This window comes from Stegostoma tigrinum, chromosome 6, assembly GCF_030684315.1.
Source record: "Stegostoma tigrinum isolate sSteTig4 chromosome 6, sSteTig4.hap1, whole genome shotgun sequence".
In the NCBI taxonomy this organism is placed as follows: Eukaryota; Metazoa; Chordata; class Chondrichthyes; order Orectolobiformes; family Stegostomatidae; genus Stegostoma; species Stegostoma tigrinum.
The window spans coordinates 79,574,759-79,596,196 of record NC_081359.1 but is presented as its reverse complement, the minus strand read 5'-3'; the positions used below and the strand labels follow the sequence as shown (position 1 = coordinate 79,596,196).

At 42.0% G+C, this 21,438-nt stretch overlaps 1 protein-coding gene across 7 annotated transcripts in view; it reads right to left on the bottom strand.

The window, feature by feature from the left end:
- The window catches only part of LOC125453689 (microtubule-associated tumor suppressor candidate 2-like), a 403,189-nt gene that overhangs the window by 182,321 nt on the left and 199,430 nt on the right, over positions 1–21,438 (bottom strand). For all 7 annotated transcript variants that reach the window (XM_059646692.1, XM_059646691.1, XM_059646695.1 and 4 more), the window contains one exon: positions 9,194–9,403. In XM_059646692.1, the coding sequence (XP_059502675.1) occupies positions 9,194–9,403 (210 nt within the window). The remainder of the gene's footprint in view (positions 1–9,193; positions 9,404–21,438) is intronic.

Sequence of the window (21,438 nt, the reverse complement as noted above, 5' to 3'; positions counted from 1 at the left end):
GTTTGTCATTTTATAGCATGTATTCAACAGCGGGGACTAGTTTTATTCTGCAGAGATCCCACAGCCCCTAAGCTTGCATATTCATAGCCATCTTGCATTTTTTGACACAAAGCTAATTTAAATGTCCAACTTTGGAGCTCTGTTTATCTTAGAACAATGGTATCGCAACGTTCAATTTGGAACGGAAATGAAACACGTAGATGCATTTTGAATATTGTTACCTGTGCACTAATATCTGGAAAATAGGATTAGATCACAGCATTTTTCTTCGTATGCTCAGATGCATTGAGTCAAAGTATCTCCTTTTACAATGTAATTATGATGTAGGTATGTTCTATTATTTTCATTTGAATGTCCATAAGTCCATAGTTTAACAGTTACAGAGTCAAATTATTCTGGAAATATGAATCAAGAGCAGCAAAATGTGTGCTGGATTGGAAGCAAGTAGTGGCAACTGCAACATTTCCACATATTATACTTCCAGTGAATAAGTCCTCTAATGCATTCAATCAAATTGGGAATATCTTAGTTTAACCTGAATATTGATTTGAAAGCAGAGATCTGTTGAGAGTTTGAAAAATTTCAGGACAAATGCACACTTCTTTGATAGGAACTCCATTAAGCCTTTGAAACAAAAATGATCAGACGGCAAAATATCAGATCAGGTAACTTCAAAAACCATATTCAAGAAAAGGATAGATTTTAAAGTCACTACTGGGTATGGTGCAAAAACAGGAATATGGCATTGAGGTAGAGGATAAGCCATAACCATACTGAACACTGGAGCAGGTTTGAAAGCTTGATGGCCTACTCCTGCCCCTTGTTTCTATGTTCTCTGATTTATTGAGCTCCTCAGGTGTGTATTACACTTTGCAATGTAATTCCATTCTAAATACATTGCTGAATTCCAAATTCCATTAACGGATTGAACTCAGCAAGTGATAGTGGGAACTGCAGACTCTAGAGAATCCAAGAAACCAAAGTGTGACGTTGGATGAACACAGCAGGCCAAACAGCAGCTCAGGAGCATAAAAACTGACGTTTCGGGCCTAGACCCTTCATCACCTCTTCCTCCGTTACATTGATGACTGTATCGGCGCCGCCTCTTGCTCCCCAGAGGAGCTCGAACAGTTCATTCACTTCACCAACACCTTCCACCCCAACCTCAAGTTCACCTGGGCATTCTCCAACACATCCCTCACCTTCCTGGACCTCTCAGTCTCCTTCTCAGGCAACCAGCTAGAAACTGATGTCCACTTCAAGCCCACTGACTCTCACAGCTACCTAGAATACACCTCTTCCCACCCACCCTCCTGCAAAAATTCCATCCCCTATTCCCAATTCCTCTGCCTCCACCGCATCTGCTCCCAGGATGAGGCATTCCATGCCCGCACATCCCAGATGTCCACGTTCTTCAAGGACCGCAACTTTCCCCCCACAGTGGTCGAGAACGCCCTTGACCGCGTCTCCCACATTTCCCGCAACACATCCCTCACACCCCGCTCCGCCACAACCGTCCCAAGAGGATCCCCCTTGTTCTCATACACCACCCCACCAACCTCCGGATACAACACATCATCCTTAGACACTTTCGCCATCTACAATCCGACCCCACCACCCAAGACATTTTTCCATCCCCATCCTTGTCTGCCTTCCGGAGAGACCACTCTCTCCGTGACTCCCTTGTTCGCTCCACTCTCCCCTCCAACCCCACCACACCTGGCACCTTCCCCTGCAACCGCAGGAAGTGCTATACTTGGCCCCACACCTCCTCCCTCACCCCCATCCCAGGGCACAAGATGACCTTCCATATTAAGCAGATGTTCACCTGCACATCTGCCAATGTGGTATACTGTATCCATTGTAGCCGGTGTGGCTTCCTCTACATTGGGGAAACCATGCAGAGGCTTGGGGACCACTTCGCAGAACACCGCCGCTTGTTTCGCAATAAACAACTGCACCTCCCAGTCGTGAACCATTTTAACTCCCCCTCTCATTCCTCAGACGACATCTCCATCATGGGCCTCCTGCAGTGCCACAATGATGCCACCCGAAGGTTGCAGGAACAGCAACTCATATTCCGCTTGGGAACCCTGCAGCCCAATGGCATCAATGTGGACTTCACCAGCTTCAAAATCTCCCCACCCCCCACTGCATCCCAAAACCAGCCCAGTTCGTCCCCTCCCCCCACTGCGTCACAAAACCAGCCCAGCTCGTCCCCTCCCCCCACTGCATCCCAAAACCAGCCCAGCCTGTCTCTGCCTCCCTAACCTGTCCTTCCTCTCACCTCAAGCCGCACCTCCATTTCCTACCTACTAACCTCATCCCACCTCCTTGACCTGTCTGTTCTCCCTGGACTGACCTATCCCCTCCCTACCTCCCCACCTATACTCTCCTCTCCACCTATCTTCTTTTCTCTCCATCTTCGGTCCGCCTCCCCCTCTCTCCCTATTTATTCCAGAACCCTCTCCCCATCCCCCTCTCTGATGAAGGGTCTTGGCCCGAAACGTCAGCTTTTGTGCACGCGAGATGCTGCTTGGCCTGCTGTGTTCATCCAGCTTCACACTTTGAACTCAGCAAGTGTTGCTTACACACAGCTATGAGGCAGATAATTTTATTTGATCGACACTTATTTGAAGTGGTAATAGGATCAAATATTTTGAAAAGGTTTTTGAATAGCTGTTTATGTTTTTGACAGATTAACAAGCATGAGATGAAGGACATATAAGGATGTTTTAAGGACGTATACAGTGTGTTTGATTGACTGGCTTATGATCCTGTAAAATGGGCACTTTTTTTCAAATGCAGTTTTAATGGCTGATTTTCTTTTATGTCCTGAGTATTTCAAAGGATTCCCAAAGTTATGATATATGTTTTTGAGTTCTGTACATCATTGATACCAGGTCAGTATGTGGCATGGATACATGGGCCATGGCAGGTATGGAGAATGTAGAGGGCCACAGATGCTTAATTGGAGGTATGATGGGATGCGGAGGAGTTTAGAGGCAGGGAGGAGCCACAAGAGTAGTGAGGAGGGGGTGAGGGATAAATAATAAGAACTCTAATTATGATTGAGAGAACTGGAGTGATCTCCCAGTATACAGAGGTGGGCATTCTATCCTGCTGGTCTCAGCAAATCCCTGATTCTGCTCCCAGCTTGGGGCTATATCAGAAGCTGTCGCTCTGACCCCTGCCCAACACCAACTACAGATGACAATAAATTTACGGAAATGAGTAGACATTCAGAATCAAGAATAAAACATTTTTGTCAAAAGGAGAACATAGCTCCCAAGGGACTAAAAGCTAGCTCACAAGTTGGAAAAGGGATCAATGAGATTGATGGATTATCAGTTCCCTCATTAAGAGATATTTGGCCTTGCTACAAATTTAATTGAAATCCATGGAACCCTCCCCTGAGATTCTAGGAACTTAGAATATTAAAACTCAATGCATAATTTTAAAAGTGACATTATTTAAACTATTGTTTTCAGTGTGTTAAGACTTTGCACTGATATTGAGAAAATTTGTATAACATCATTCGTACACCGACTTGTTAAGTAGTAAGCTGATCAAAACATTTAACAGTTTGATGATAACTGGCAAGTAAATTAACAGAATTTACTCAATAGCTAACTATTCCATCTAATCTTACAATCTGAGCTGAGTCGATTGAAATCTAGGGCAAATTCTCCTTTGAATGCCAATCAAAACTGTTTGAAAATTGTTTGATGTAAAAATAACTGAGTGCTTAAACTAGAGAAATAATTCAGGATGTTAAAGGTGCTGGAGAAGGGGCAATCAATTGAGATTAAAAAGCTCAAAGTCTCACAACTAAGAAAATGATGCAGCATGCTAGATGGACAAATGAACTGTTACTGTTTTTGGGTTATAACGAGAGGCGGTACCAAAGTGCTTTTTATTTGGCTGTTAGATAACATTGGAAACAGCCAAATAAAAATTACCTATGGCCCCATCTTCTCTCCACTCATCCTTTAACCAAGGTTCACAAAATCTCTTGCTGATATTTTCCATGTGGAATCTCCCTGTTAAATAAGCCCAGACTGGAAACTAACAGGGCAGCACTTAAACATGCAGCTCTGTCCCAGAGCTATGAATCAGACTACTATTATTTAATAAGACCCCAATGCAAGTCCAGTCTCCTTGCTGTGATTTTTTTCAATGCTTGTGCTGGCACTAGATGTCATTCTACATATGCAGACTCAATGTGATTTTGTCCTTGCCGCTCATGAAAAAGAACAGTCAGAAAATAATTCAGCTAGGCATTTAAAGGAAGAACTTACATTTGTAAACTGCCTTTAATAATCTCATGAAGGTCCAAATTGTTTCACAGCCAATTCACCAATGTTTGAAGCATTGGACTATTACATTTCCTCCAGCAGGCTTTTTATCATGGGTAACATAAGAGAGGTCAGTTATCCAGCCCACCAGCTTGCTGCCTACCATCAAGCCCACCCCAATGTAACGGAGGCTCATTGGCCATTGAAATCAGCAGCCCATCAACCATATGTAATAAGGGGTTAATTGACTTTGGTTTAAAACTGAATAGACCCCAATGTTATCCTGTGCACACCATAATATGATTGGAATGGGCAGGAAGGAAGAAGGATTACTATCTTTGAAGGTTGCCTTTCACCCCTCAAAGGCACTAGTTGAGAATATAGTACCCTCCTTTTTGCCTACTTACCTACACTTAAAAACAAGCCCTACACTAAGGCAGACAAATGCTCACTGCCCAATACACTTGACTTACCTCACTCTAGGATGCACTGGATGTCTTAGTTGGACCTACCTACAGTTTCAGCAGTGACCACCACTGAATGCTGGCATTACTGGGACTGCTGGCCATTCAGGCAGCTCCAGAAGTTGGGACGTCCTTTCCAATGAGGGGTGGTAGTCTGACTGACTACATTATGGTTGTGGGATGAGCCTTCTTCTGTCATCTCACCGATGACTTTTCTTCTGGGGTATTAGCAGTCTGTCCTGTCCTGTAATTGTCTGTTCATAGTTACTATCAGTTTTAAAGTAAAAGCGACAATTAATTTATGCATTTTGTGGGTACAGGCAGAGTACTTCAACTCTGGTATCTGAAAACCAACAGTGTCTGTAAAGTAGACAATTTTATAATTAGCTGCACAATAATTTTAATTGAGTAAAGTTTAAAAAAGAACCTGTCCTGAAGATTAGGGTAGACCCTCTATGAGTTCAATGAGACTCCGGACTCGTTATGAACTTCACCACTTTGTATGTCACTCTATCCTACTCTAGATAGGTAATTACATTTAAATGCCTACTTACATTAACTTTCACAAAATTTACTCACTTGTGTAACATGTCTTAGGTGCAACAAGAGAGATTAATGTAAAAACAAATATTTTTAATGGAGTTTTGAATGAAATCATTTTAGTCCAATCGGCAGCACTGCTCGCTTTGACAGGAAAGGTTAGAGATTCATGCCTGTCAATAAAGTATCATTTTCTTTTTGATTGCTCTGTGCCCAGCAGATTTTGGAGTGAAGGAATGGTTATGTTTCCAAGACAAAAAGGTGAGTGGTTTGAAGGCAGATCATACAAGTGGGTGGTGTTCCCATGAATCTGCTGCCCTTGTCCTTCTAGGTCAAAGTGTTTGTGAATTTGGAAGGTGCTGTCTGAGGATCTTTGGTGAATTTCTGCAGTGCATCTTGTACAAAGCACGCACACTGCTGCTGCTGAGTGTCAGTGGTGGAGGGAGTGAATGTGGTGTCAATCAAGTGGGCTGCTTCGCCCTAAATGGTGTCAAGCTTCTTGAGTGTTGTTGGAGCTGAACTCATCCAGGCAAATGGGGGCTATTCCATCATGCATCTGACTTGTGCCTTGTAGATGATAAACAGGCTTTGGGGAGTCAGTATTCCTAGCCTATGACCTGCCCTTGTAGCCACTGTGTTTATGTGGTGAGTCCAGTTGAGTTTCTGATCAATGGTAACCCCAGGATGTTGATTAGTACCAATATATTGAGTTATGGGAAAACCATTCAATGTCATGAGGCTCTCGTTAGATTGTCTCTTATTGGAGATGGTAATGCCTGACATTTGTGTGGTGCAAATGTTACTTGCCACCTGTCAGCTCAAGCCTGGATGTTAACCACCAGGCCTTGTTGCATTTGAACATGGGCTGCTTCAGTAACTGAGGAATCACAATGATTCTGAACATTGTGCAATCACTGGTGAAAATCTCCACTTCTGACCTCCTGATTGAGGGAACGTCATTGACAAAACAACTGAAGATGGTTGGGCCTCAAACACCACTGTGAGGAACTCCTGCAGATATGGCCTGGAGCTGAGATGACTGATCTTCACTGACCACTATCAATCACTGTCCTATGTGCCAGGTATGAGTCCAACCAGTGGAAAGTTTTACTACAGCTCCTTGATGCCATAATTGGTCAAGTGTGGCCTTGATGTCAAGGGGTGGCACTCTCACCTCACCTCTGGAATTAAGACCTTTTGTCCATGTTTGACCCAAGACTGTAACAAGGTCAGGAGCTGCATGGCCCTGGGGAAACCCAAGCTGGGTGTCAGTGCACAGGCTGTAACTGAGCAGGTGTTGCTTGATAGCACTGTTGATGATGATCATCAGTAAAGTGACGGAAAGTGAGAGTAGACTGATGAGGCAGTAATTAGCTGGGTTGGATTTGTCCTTGTGCTTTGGTACAGTATTGACACAGCTACATTGCTGGGAACGTTGGTGTGCAGACGAAAAGTTAAACTGCTGCTGACTCTCCATTCAGGTGGACATGGAAGGTACAATATCATTACTCCCAAAGGAAAGGAAATTCTATTTGTATCCTACTCAAGCTTTCACGATCAACCAGCACGAGAACAAATTCATTGGTTATTGCTTGATCCCTCTTCTGTCTGTAGGGCCATGCTATTTGAAAAAGTGGCTCCTTTGTAACAATGGTAATTGTTGCAAGAAAAGAATGATTAAAAAGTTCGCAGATGACACTATCAATCACAAAGCCAACTTCTGTGAGGAAGAATGTTGCAAACTGCCAGATTTTATTAAAAGTGGTGATCATCAATTCAATCCACTGAACTGTGAGGCATTGCATTCAGGAAGAGAAAACAGTAGTATAAGAATCAGCTAGGTAACTGACAAGTGGACAGGAACAGGGAGAACAGCATCAGAGGAGCAAGAAAGCTTGACACTTCGGGTTGGGACCCTCCTATTTCTGAAGAAGGGTCCCGACCCAAAACTTCAAGCTTTCCTGCTCCTCTGATGCTGCTTGGCCTGTTGTGTTGATCCAGCCTCGCACCGTGTTATCTCAGATTCTCCAGCATTGGCAGTTCCTACTATCTCAGGAACAGGGAGAGCTTGGATTACATGTTCACAAATCTCTGAAGGCAGAGAAACAAGTACAAAAAGTAGTTAAGATGACATAGAAGATATTTTTCTTTTTAGCTAAGAGTAGCACATAAGCAGGAGGTCATCCTAGAACAGTACTAAAAATACACTATCAGACCACAGCCAGAATACTGCATACAGCTTTACAGAAGGGTGTAATTGCACTCGAAAGGATAGAGGAGATTTATGAGACATTGCCAGCACTGAAGAATTTCAGTTACGATGAAAGGCTGGAGAAGCTGGAGTTGTTTTCTTTGAAACAGAGGATTAGAGAAGGTTTAATTCTGAAGCGCAAAATTAAGAGGGGCCAAGATATAACAGAAATTGTCATAGCAGCTCACTTAAATAGTTTATTTTCCTGAAGCATATTTTCTTCCTAAAATTCAGAACAATTAACTTCAGATTGTATGTAATTTCATCCTCTAAATCTGTGCTTATTTTCCCGAACTTCAATATCGCTCATTGCGAATATTAGTTCTTTTCTAAAGAACATGTGCACTAACTGCATATCATGCTGTAGAAAAATGCATTTCTTATCCTAACCTTAAAGCTTATTAATTAAACACTCATATCCTCTTCATTGGAGTTTTTGGATCTGTTCATTATTCATTCCCTTCATTCTCTTAAAAATGTGGATCATGTCTTTTCTCAATTTCTTTTGCTCAAAACAGCCTAGTTTTTGAGAATCAATTGTGTGAACTACAAGTCTATGACAAAGGGGTGACAGCAAGGTTGAAAGTATTGTAATCAGTATATCTCTGTCATCAGTGGTAATTCTCCATCTTCAAGCATTACATTTTTCTATAACAAACGAGAGATTAAAAATAATTTACATTGGAGTTCAGAGTAAGCACTTTTAGATCAAAGCTATGTGGAAAATTACAAAAGAAATTACTTCCTCTATGTTATTCTCCGGCTTACATCATTTACTACGGATCTATTTAAATACAGACACTTAAGTAGTCACTCTTATCAATGGAAAGTGGTTCAGGGTGGGAATTGATACGAACACGACAGCCTACCTTATGAGGCTGTATCAAGTAGTTAGCATTCACAGCAGCTCAGCATAATTTCTGACATTCTGATGAAGAGACACTGGGCTCGAAACATTAACTCTGCTTTCATCCCACATATGCTACCAGATATGCTGAATTTCACCAGCAATTTCAGCTTTTTCTCCCCCATATAATTCAGCCTATTGTAATGTAATTTTTAACTTCTATATTTGATTTTATTCCAAACATATTTGCCTGGCAGAACGCTTTCACCATTGAAACTTAATCAGCTGGTGAGCATGCCTGATGTATGCGCAGAATTGTTCTTTAGCTAAACGCGGCATGTTCTTCAGTAATACACAATCAACGATATCATTTAACACAGGTGGCTGTACCATGTATTTCATGGACATTGGGCAGCGAATGGAGAGGCAGTATAACTGCAGCTTGATGCACCTAGTTTAAACACAGTGTCTATTATAGAATGGGTGAAACATGTCTCTGACATCTTACATGCTTTACCATGTTTAGTATAACCTGAGCACTATATAAAGTGTTTCCAAATGTCCTGGTTACATTTGGAGTAGGGAAGTTTCTTTTTAAATATGTTGCAATAAAGTGTTGGATGGTTGTATACCATGTGGTTTTTCAATTGAATTACATCACCTCCATATGAAACATTTCGCATCTAAAGTTCAAATTAGCTACTCTGAATTCTTGCGTTTTAAGGAAAAGATGATGAAAGATTTTGTGGACAATTGCCTATATCAAAAGAGAAACCATTAAATTGCAGCTTACGATTTGCGGTTTTGCTGTGGTCACTATGAGCGCTGTCATTTGACTGGTTGCTGGAGACAGATGACACACTCGAACTCCGAACAAATCCAAAAGCCACGAGTTTAGCGGCTGGCAATCGCGAGTAACCAGGAGGACGGAGTCCAGAATGCCCAGGATATTTTGGGAGACTTGATCTTTGGACAATTGGGATAGTATTTTTCTTCTGGTCCACTAAAATATTGGGAGAAAGTAAAAAATAATATTTTTGAACTACAACAGGAATCCACACATTAGATATCTCGAGAATGTGACTGTTTGTTGTAATGATATGAAGTTTGTCAGTCATTGTATTCATAATTCTTCATTGTTTGAGTACTCAATTAAATAAAAAAAAGACATATAAAAACATGGAACAGTTCTATGATTACTTTTCAATGCTAGTAACTATATGTAAACAATTCAATATTAATTCAGCGCTAACTCTAAGGTTCACCTGCTGCATTGAATTCTGAAATACTGGGCTGCTTTTTAAAAATCAGATACTGGCAAAGTTCATTTGTCACTTTTGGTAGAGGGCTTTTCTCCATGAGCTTTAGTGAACAATCACAGTTCATTTGCTACAACTCATCTCATCACCTGTGCATCGTGACTCCATGGAAACCATTCGTCCAATCTTCTCTCTCAACCGAGGTGGAACTAGCCACTCCTGCCAGGGCCTCCTGGAATGCCCTGTACAGATGCCATTTCCAAAGCCCAGCCATGTACCAGATGAAGCACTGCCAGCTGAGAGTTGCTCTTCACCATCCAGGTAATGGGAGGGGAACCAAAAACAAATGCTTCTCAACTTAGACAGATGCAAAGGCTAACTTCAACGCTACTCCAAGTGCACCTTCACAATTATATCACTGCTTAAGGCCAAGCTGCACAGGTTACTCATTCTTAGTATCATCCCATCTTAAAATTCTCTCAAAGACAGTCTTTCTGGGATTCTGGAACCAGGTGTCCCAGTCTAAGGACATAGAGTAGGCCATTTATGATGGAGATGAGGAGACATTTCCTCATCCAGGGAGTGGGGAGCTTGTGGAATTCTCTGCCACAGAAACTGGCTGTGACCATAACACTGAATGTTTTCTAGAAGAAGTTAAATGTAGTTCTTAGCGTTAAAGGGGATCAGGAGAAAGTGGGGTCAGAACACTGAGCTGGATGATCAGCCATGATCATAATGAATGGTGGAGCAGGCTGGCCTCCTCCTGTTGCTAGTTCCTGTGTTGTTACGGTTTCCCCATTGTTTAGTGAAGCCTAATATCTTGAAAAGATAAACTGAAAAATCACATCGTGTAAAGCTTTCAAACAATTGATAATGTTCGTTTCTATTCACTAAGAGCAAAAGCAATTTAAAAAACAAACAAACAAAAGTTACATTTGCTCCTGAAAACAGACAGGACTGTTCAACGTTTGAGCAGTGATCAATTTAAAGTCAATGAGTGATTACTGCACCCTGCTCCCACCTAACTGGAACCAAGTGTGTTGTGCTCCTGAGCTGCTGCTTGGCCTGCTGTGTTCATCCAGCTTCACACTTTGTTGTCAACAAAGTCCTGTCTGACTTCTTGTCCCTGATGCTGTGCCACTCTAGCTTGGTGAAGATGATGTTTCTTCTGGTCAATATCCTCCTCATAAGAAGGATGCTGCTCTCTCCCAACTCTCCGGCCCCCATCACATCCCCTCTGCGCTTGCTCCAATTGTGCAAAGTGCAAGATGCCTGCAGTGCACGGCACACACTGGCTGGGGCACACTGCAAGACCTCCCAACAGACTGATCCAAATGTCAGAACCTGACCTTCAGAAATCTATCATCTCCTCTACCATCACCTTGGTTGGATAATGGACTGCTTTATTATTTACCCTTGGTCTTAGCACAAGGAGATGTGTAATGATGTAATCAGCCATGGTTACTGGTTAAATCTCCCAGCAACCATCCTTGCGAGACATCCAGTCCTTGAAACAAAGCAGGAACTTGAGTATTCTCAAGGAAATAGGCATGGCAGCCTCTCAGTATCTAGTGCAGAATTCTAAATGGGATGATGATCACTGTACATTGATGGAATGGAAATCATCTGTGATTTTGGTCATCCTGTTACAATATGGTGATCTCAATGTGTCCAATCTATTGTATTCTGCACCTGGGGGACACTAGGTTGGCAAAACCTACCTGCAAACAGCCAGCCGGGACTGCAGTACTGTCCTTGTTACGCAGAAATGAGTTGAAGTGGTGTGACCCTGCACAAATTACCACAGTAACAGTTTTAATACTTTAGTGGATCAAAGATTAAGAGATCCTATACAGACCTCTAGTGGATCCTTGGAAGCAGTCACTTACATAAAGGTTGAAGACAGCAGTTCCCTTCACCTTCCCCTGCAACTGCAGGAAGTGCTACACTTGCCCCCACACCTTCTCCCTCACCCCCATCCCAGGCCCCAAGATGACCTTCCATATTAAGCAGATGTTCACCTGCACATCGGCCAATGTGGTATACTGTATCCATTGTACCCGGTGTGGCTTCCTCTACATTGGGGAAACCAAGCGGAGGCTTGGGGACCGCTTTGCAGAACACCTCCGCTCGGTTCGCAATAAACAACTGCACCTCCCAGTCGCGAACCATTTTAAAGCCCCCTCCCACTCCTCAGACGACATGTCCATCATGGGCCTCCTGCAGTGCCACAATGATGCCACCCGAAGGTTGCAAGAACAGCAACTCATATTCCGCTTGGGAACCCTGCAGCCCAATGGTATCAATGTGGATTTCACCAGCTTCAAAATCTCCCCTTCCCCCACTGCATCCCAAAACCAGCCCAGTTCTTCCCCTCTCCCCACTGCATCCCAAAACCAGCCCAGCTCCTCCCTTCCCCCCACTGCATCCCAAAACCAGCCCAGCCTGTCTCCGCTTCCCTAACCTGTTCTTCCTCTCACCCATCCCTTCCTCCCACCTCAAGCTGCACCTCCATTTCCTACCCACTAACCTCATCCCGCCTCCTTGACCTGTCTGTCTTCCCTGGACTGACCTATCTCCTCCCTACCTCCCACCTATACTCTCCTCTCCATCTATCTTCTTTTCTTTCCATCTTCGGTCCGCCTCCCCCTCTCTCCCTATTTATTTCAGAACCCTCTCCCCATCCCCCTCTCCAATGAAGGGTCTAGGCCCGAAACGTCAGCTTTTGTGCTCCTGAGATGCTGCTTGGCCTGCTGTGTTCATCCAGCTCCACACTTTGTTATTTTGGATTCCCCAGCATCTGCAGTTCCCATTATCATCTTGATGGCTGTTGTTTTAGATGGTCACTTACTCGTTCTTGCTTTATTAGCTGGCTTAGTTCAGTAATGATGTCCTGAGTTACCCTCAGTCTGCAGCAACACCGTGCCTCAATCAGTGAAGGAATTAGCAACAAGGACGACAGACTCAGGGTCACCTGTGAATCCTGAGGGGACCTTTAGCTGCAACCTCTTCACGTGGAGACTGATTGGTAGGAGCTTCATGCAGTATCTGCTCCCCCTCTGCTCTACAGTGTTATTGTTTCACAGAGTTACATTAACTCATGCTGTAGGTTGGAGCCATTGGCCAAGTTTCCAATGAACCTGTGTGGGGAATATCCAAGGTTCTTCTTGATGTGAACAGTCAGTGTAACACACAATGGCAATGCAGTATATATGGGATAAGGAACACTTTAACAAGTAGGGCCATGGAATACCTCAACATGGACCTTTGACAGAGGGACCTTGTCCATGCATGCAGCACAACCAATGGCATTTGGTGGGAACTTTGACTAGGTTAGAATCAAGAGCATCTGCTGGTGAACACATCACTGCCATATCTCTGCAGGTGGCTGAGGATAAAACAACCAGGTTGCTGACACTAGATCTGCCAGAGACCTGGCATCTATTCAGTGCCAAGCATGAGGGACCCTGGGGTGTCACCGATCAGGGACTTTCTACACATTGACAAGCAAATACAGGAGCATTAGGCTGAAAATGAATGTGGGGTGTGGTGGCCACTGTAGCCCAGAGGCTGCGGGATTGTAGCCACACCATAGGGACTTAGCTGTCACAAACATACCATCATCTGGCTGCCTCCACGGAGATGTTGGTGGCTATCATGGTGAGCCATGTCCAATACACGTCCCTAGCAGCAATGGCAAGGAAAGTGAGTGCAGGGAGGGTGCTGGGGCCACTTTGAGCCCTGTCTTCGGAAGGAGGTAGGTGACAGTACAGTCACCCGCAGAAGTTTCCTCTTAAGGGTCTCTGGATATGCCCAGACTTTCTAACTCTGCCCTGCCTCTCAGGTGTGGGAATTCAAGATGAGGAGGGTGCACTTGCCTCCAGCTTCAAAACAAAAAAATGGACAGCTTTCAGGCAAGTTGAGTTCAATTTAAGGTTTGACATGTCAACATCCTACCCATTCTCGGGGAGGGGGTGGGGTAGGGGAGAAGACATTAAAGTTGAATGCAATAAATATCAGAGACACTAAACCTCTTATGCTCATTGCACTTGTAAAATAAATCTGAGACAGGATTCAGGGTAGCGCAGCAAACATAATCATTGGTTTGGATAGAATGGCATTACATTTTTAGTGCCTTTTCAATGGAAAAGTGAATTTTTACAATGGGAGGATATCCATATTTTAAAACAATGAAAGTCATTAATAAAATGGATTTCTAGGAATATTCTGTACAAAACCATTAGAAGTACTACAGGGTTCAATCATAAAGCAAAAGAAATCACAAACAAAAACTCATTTAAGGAATTATGTTTCCATTTCTAGCTTAACAAACTGACTGCCATCTGGTGAACGAAACAACAACTCAGTTCGACAATAAATGTAACAACTATAAAAATCGATTTATGACTTCACAATGATGGAATTGAAGTTATGGGTTGAAGTAAAGAAAAGGTAATAAAATGGTCAGCTGGCTGTTTCTCAGAAAACACAGAAATCGAAAAAGGCTTTGACTATAATAGATGCTGGGAACTCGGTGACAGATCGCAGGGAAAAACAATCTTCAGCAAGATACCTTAGCCTTAACCATCAAAGGGTTAGCCATGTAATGTAATCTCTTGCCTTCTCCAAGGTCAAGAGTGCTACACAAGATGTAACAGCTGGAGTCTTCCCCATCCTGGGCAAACCAGACAACTTACACAAACATCTTACATTACATCTTTAGTTAAATTTGACTTACATTCACAAGACCAGTTCAAACAACTTACACTACGTCTTCAATTAAACTCGACTTACATTCATAAGATCATCTTTTGACTAAAAACTCTGGTTACATATGACAGAAATTCCATCCTTACAGATCCTATTTGAGAGGACTCCTGGTCTTAAAGGATTGCTGCTCAAAAGGGCCAAACAGTACTGCGATAAAATGAGTGAGCCTTTGCAAAGTTTGATTGAAAAACTGCAGGAGGTCTATGAGGGTTGTTTGATGTAAAATAAATTATGGTAATGCCACAGTTTGGAAATAAGCAACCTGGAGGCACAGAGGCTTTGTAATAGAGTCATGCTCATGAAATAGATATTCTGCAGTGTAAGGTGGGGATGCAACCGATAGTCCATGTGACAAGTCAAAAGATGAAGTGCTTTAAACTTAGCATGAGATGGCAATCAGACCTCAGGATTAACAATGGTGATAGTATCGTTACGACATGGGAAGAAATGCTAGAGATTGTGCACAATCTAGCGAAGTCTGACTGCCTAACAGTACCATATAATCAAGTAAATGGTCCAGAATTCTACATATATGGTTGCTATCAATCTCATATTTTTCCTGCTTGAACATAGAAAGACGCCTCACAGCCTGTTATCTGCTTCATTGCTACCATACATATTCTTATTAATAGCAGGGCACACAGAGAAGTCGCAACATGTAATTTAGAGCCCTAGAACACCAGCATCTTACAAAGATTTCACACATTGTGGACAATACTGTTTGCTCCAGGTCAGCCACGTGGCAGTAGTACTTTTAGAATAATGCAGAAAAATTTTTTTATCAATTGAATAGCATTTGAAGGGATGAACCTCCAAGAAATACTCACTTTTGAAAATACTCAAGTTGTTTACAGATATGTCTTTGATTGACTGCTTGCCTGGTTCCTACATGGTCTGCATCAAACCTTAGGCCATTATTGAGAATAGCTCACAAATTAGTCCCAGGCACCATTATTTACTTATATGGAATAGAACTAAATTGAAGACCTGAAAGAAATTACCTATAATTGTGTGTTCATGTCTCTGGACTGGGACTCAAACCAACAGTGTACTGGTTAAGAGGTGAGAAGGCTGTTACTGAACGAAAGCTGATAGTTAACTTACCAAAAATCAGGTATATTAAAAATGCGATAACTTTCTGCTCATTGCAATACTTACATCTAATGAAAGAGTCTCAATATTTGTTTTTTTTTAATATCAATCACCTTCTTCGATTTAAGTAATTGTCAAAAAGATATTTAGGACACACAGTAATTGAGTACTACTGTTGTGTCTCTCCAATCAACGTAAGGTTGGGTTTTCATTTCATAAATGAAGAACAGAAGTTAGGAAATTTCATTTTTTGGTGCACCCAGCTCAGAAAAAGTGCCTCTGAAAGGCTAGATTTTCACCCCACTTGAGCAGAGGGTCAGGTCGGTGAATGCTAGAAATTATAAACATTTGTCACCTTTTTGTCCTTTGTGGACATAACAATGAGTCACTGAAAAAGTGTCAAGCAAACAAAGTGTTCTTTTATGAAGAAGGGTCGAGACCCAAATGTCAGCCTTCCTGCTCACCCGGTGCTGTTTGGGCTGCTGTATTCATCCAGCTCTACACCTTGTTATCTCTGTTCTTCTCCATGTACTTTGTTCTATAAACTCGTAGAAGTCTAGGCTCTCAGCTAGGTTTTGTGCTTGGTTCAATACTGTCACTCAAGGAAGGAAATCTGCCTTCGTTAAGTGGTCTGTCCAACATACCACACTTAATTCGCAGTAATGTGGTTGATTCTTAGCCACCCCCTGAAATAGTCAAGCAGCAACTTTAGGATCTGCAACAAATGTGGGCCTTACCAGCAATGCTCATACATCACGAAAGAATAAATGAGTAAAAATTAAAGCGCTGTCAAATGATTACAGTTTCTGCTACAAATATATTCACTTTTATTACACTTTATCAGGTTATAGTAACTGCAACTTTTCAACTAAATTATGAATAGCTGTTTTAAGCTTTTCTACAAATGCCATTGTTACTGTAAGGTTCATTGATACTGTGCAGAGTGCACAGACAGGGAAGTATTACGGGTTGACAGTGAACATATGATGACCTACGGTGAAGTGGGTGAAGGAGCAAGAATTTGCTTGGGTAGCAGGAAGGATCACTAGAAACCTGTGAAGGAATGTGGCTGGGAATGAATTACCGCTGTAGGGCTTGGAGGGTTGATTACTGGGAATGAGACATCAGTGGGATGAGGTAGACATGCCTGAGTGGCCTCAAATCACAAGTCATCCAGAAGCCAGTTCGACTCCATGACAACTGTAGGAGACTAGGAGATGCCTACCCCTGGAATGGAGTAGGCCAAGTTCAAATAGCATGGTGTAGACCCTCAACCTATATTTTTTCTGTGCAATGAGGAGAAGTTGGGGTGTCTGAATGGGGGCAGGATTCACGATACATCCACCACTTTCAAAGGACTGCAAAATCTTCCCAACTCTGCAAAATGTCAGCTCATTATGTACCGACTGTGATAGAAAACATTAATGAAATGCTTCATACAAGCAGATATCTTGGGCCACATCTTTTCTGAGCGTGTTTATATATCAATCAATAGGTAATGTTTGCAATTAATAGGACAGATTGTGTAGGTTTAAAAGTCACTATATTTTGAGTTATTTACCACACACTTTATGTTGATGGCTGCAAAAACTAAGTCAAAGTAATATTCTTCAAAGTCAAAGTAATATTCTTTAAATAGGATTCTCATCATGTAGATACTACTCAAGTGTCCCACTGAGATCAAGCATTCTAAATATCAGTTTTCATTCTGGTATGTACAAGTGTATATCAAGGCTCCAATCTATTTATAAAATGTACATAATTTATGATTTCATTGGAACTGCTTTTATACAAGCTATAGTCCACTGTGTGCTGTGATGTGTTGCATGAATTCTACACAGTATAATATGTTTTGGTAATGCATTTTTTATTTAAAACAAATCATACTGGTCCTTCACATGTTTGTTTGCAATAGAAGGCAAAACTGATTGCCTGCAAACATTATATGTAAAGTGCTGCAGGAAGTCATTTAAAATGTGCAGGGCTTCGATGTAAAGACAGACGTCAAAACACAGCTTTGAAGGTAGAGGGTCTTCTGACACAGTGGTAGCGTTCTGACCTCATGAGGTCTCGGTTCAAGTCCCAAATGCTCTGTCTGAATACTTTGATAAAGAATACCTGCAGCTTTGAATAATGGTTTTCTGTGTGAACTTTCTAACCACTTAAAAGGAAAATAAATTGGTCATTCAACTAATCCAGCTCATTTCCATGCAGAGATACTTTAAAAGCCTTGCGAGCACTGCATTCCTGCAAAATTCTTAAATAGCAAGTATGAGGTGCATCAGATTATGATGTTTTAGGATAGTCCCTTTAACTTTGGGTAAAAATAAAGGATCGAAGAGGATCATATGATCTGTTTTAAATTCTGCCTGATAACAAGTTTGGATGGTTTAGATGGTAAAGATTAAACATGGGTCCAGGTTGTTTTGCTGGGAAGGTGGTGCAAGTTATTAATAATGCAAACAATGACTACGGCAGATGTGCCGATGACTTATAGACTGTGAGTCTTGTTACGATCAGACCTGGGTAAGGTTCTCCAAACTCGTTACTGTTTGAAACAGATAATATATACTCCCCTGTGCGGAGAAGGAACTGGTTTCTTTATTCTTCCACCCCCAACAGTTAGTTGCAGCAAGCTTAATTCAACAAGGGTCCCTTCCCCTGGGAATATTCTTCTCCCAGAAATAAACAAACTTAATGATTTAAAAAGAGCCAAATTAACCAGACTTTCTTGAAATAACAAAGCGGGAGAGTTCATTAATTACTACGCGCAGAAGAAATATTAATGCACACAGATTGTAAATAAGAGACGAGTCAAAAAAGATAAATGTAAAAAACAATACAGATTTGAACTGTTTACAAAGTGCAGCTAGTTAAACATTGAGGTTGTTGCAAGGTTGGTTACCAATGGAGTTGTTCACAATACTTAGTTTTGTAGATTGGATGAGATTCTGCACTTCTAATTTCTTTCTGCTGTGATTGAATTTCAGCATCTTGGCCAAGAGACAATGTCCTTTATTGTTCTGTTTTCTTTTTAACTAGTTTGCAGCATTAGCAATGACTGTCTTTTCCTCCAACATGGGGTAACCTACACCAGTATTTTCAACTGCGACCTTCACAGCATACATTTGCTTGAACCCAGGCTGACACACAGTATTGAATGTTGTCCTATTAATGAAATCCAGTAGAGTTGAAATTTATAGCCATTTTTGGCAGAAAGCTCTCTTTTAAAAACACATTTTGGGAAAGTACAGGTTTGAAATGTCCATAGTATTTTGGGATTCTGACCATGGTCGTGACAATCTCCAAGTCTCACAGTAGGATGTTAAGAATGTTGACATTGTAAACTGTTATATTCTAAACTGTCCATTTAATTCCAAGATTGAATGGATTTGTGGATCTAGAGAATAGCTAATTAGCATTGTTACATGGATACGAGGACCAGGAGATTCATGTTGAAATGGAGATGGCTTTAAGAAGGGGCAAGTCCATACTGAGCTATCATGTCATCACCTCACAATGTTTCTTCATATTCTGGGTGAGACCTTGTGCTCAGATTGTAGAGACCAGGTTTGAGAGGATTTAAATGAGGCAGACAGGTTCACCTAGCTTTGGCTAAAGGGAGGAATCTCCAGAGGAACTCTCATCATGAAGATTAACTCAGTGATTATAGGTTATACAGCTAGAAAAGGGATAAGGAGCTGAGAATACCTTTGGGCTGGCTCCTGGAGAATGAAAGGTGCATTTTAGGGACAGAGTACTGTTTAGCAGAAAGAGAGATTAGAGGTCTTTTCAAAAGGTAAATGGGGATATTTTTCTGTGGTTTAAAAAAGAAGTTGCCTGCAAACATAGCATTTTATAAATGTTGCTTCTTATGTATTTGCTACAGTAGAAGTCTTAAAATTTAAAAATCTTGTCAACTGATTCTTTTAGTTGGTTGCCAAATGTTTAAATCTCTTTCCAACATTATCACAATCTACGGGATCAGAAAACAGGAGTCCAACATTTAGATGGGCAGATTTGTGGCTGGATAGAATTTGAGCCAGTCAGTTTGATAGGTCATATTCAGATGGTGTCCCTTCATTTACAGAAATGCAATAGAGGGCACTTGACCCATGACAGTGACAAACAAATGGACCACACTGTATTGTTCTGAAAAATGAAGCCAGACGTCATTGTCATGGAAACAAGAGTATCCCCAAATATGGCAGAACTTCCACCAGAGACCCCATTCACCATCTTCGACACTCATTCGCTCTAACATGGATGCACAGTGACAGCAATCTGTACCATCTACAAGATAGGCCGTAGCAACTCACCAAAGGTCCTTCAACAATACCTTCCAAACCTGCAATCTCTACCATCTAGAAGGACAATGGCAAAAATACATAGGAACGTCAGCACTTGTAAGTTCCCACAAAGCCACACTATATTGCCATTCTTTCATTGTCACTAAAAGTCCCTTCCTAACAGTACAGTGAGCGCACCTACATCAGACAGACCACAGCAGTTCAAGAGGGTTGCTCACCACCACTTCTCCAGGGCAATTCGGAATTGGCTAACCAGTAATATACACAAACCGTGAATGAACTAACATATAAAAAAGATGTCTTGGAAGCAAGTAATTCTGGGGTTAACATTACAGAGGAAACTCTATCCCTGCACCATTACCACTGCTGACCAAGGCCTGCAGTGCTTTCACCCTCGACAAGCCCACTATGTACTTGGCCTAATGGGGAGAATAGTGTGGAATTTCTTGATAGCCCAGGAAAAAACATGGCTCCAAAGTTTAAAGCTCTCTCCCAACATTTGTTAATGTAGTCTCAACTAGTCCAATGTTCTCCTGATTTTCATGCAGCCTCTGAAAACATGAGTGTATTCAAAACATTATTGCCTGTAATGAAGTCAACTCCAAGTTCTACTTACCCATCACCCCTATGCTTGCTAACCTTACAGTTCTGAGTTTGGGTCACCAGACCCAAAACGTTAACTCTGTTTTCGTCTTCACAGATGCTGCCAGGCCTGCTGAGCTTTTCCAGCAACTTGTTTTTGTTCCTTCCAGTTTATTTGCTCACTGCGACTATAAGAAATAATAAGATTCTAGCCTAGATTCCCTATACCAGTTTGACCTGCAGGACTGATCTTAGCCAAATTGATGGGCTATAGGGACACTGATCCCAAACTCTGGTAAGGACCAAGTGCCTACGTGACCAGGAACAAAGCTTTGGCCTGGAATCAATGGAGTCTTTTGAGAGCGGTCATACCCTCTTACTGGCCGGAGTCCTCCTTAATCCCACTGATGACTGCTCTCTGTTCATTTGCAAATATGGCCATTTGCTTGGACCACAAGCATTTTGTTTGCCACATAAACTGCTGGAACGAGTTGATGGGATATTGTTGTAGCTCAGCGCCATCCAGCAATACGTCCAACTCCTCTTGACTGTTCAGTAGTCCGAACCATAACACGCTGCATGACTCATTTGGTGTTTAAAAAAATGCAAGACTATAGGCTGTCAGCCTGTGGCAAAGCACTGAAGACCCTATGCTCTAAAAATCAATGCAAAGGGCTGGAAACTTCTAACTAAATTGCAACGTCAGCAAGTGCTCAACTTGCAAACCAACAACCATAAAATACACCCTGCATTGATGCAAAGATGTGAGAGCACCCCTGCACACCAAAACCCTGGCAGAAGCACACTAGCCATAAATCCCCTATGTTCCAAGGTGAAGTATGGAAGGGTTGAAGTAGGGTGAGAGTTGCAGCAAGATAAGTACGGCAAGGTTGGTGGCTTTCTGCCTCTTTCATCAGAGAAACATCTGGAGAAGGATGGTGACCACGGAGAATGCAAAATCACTGTATACAGACACAATAGATAATGGCCCAGGACAGGCAATCAGTCAGCTGCACGCTGAATTA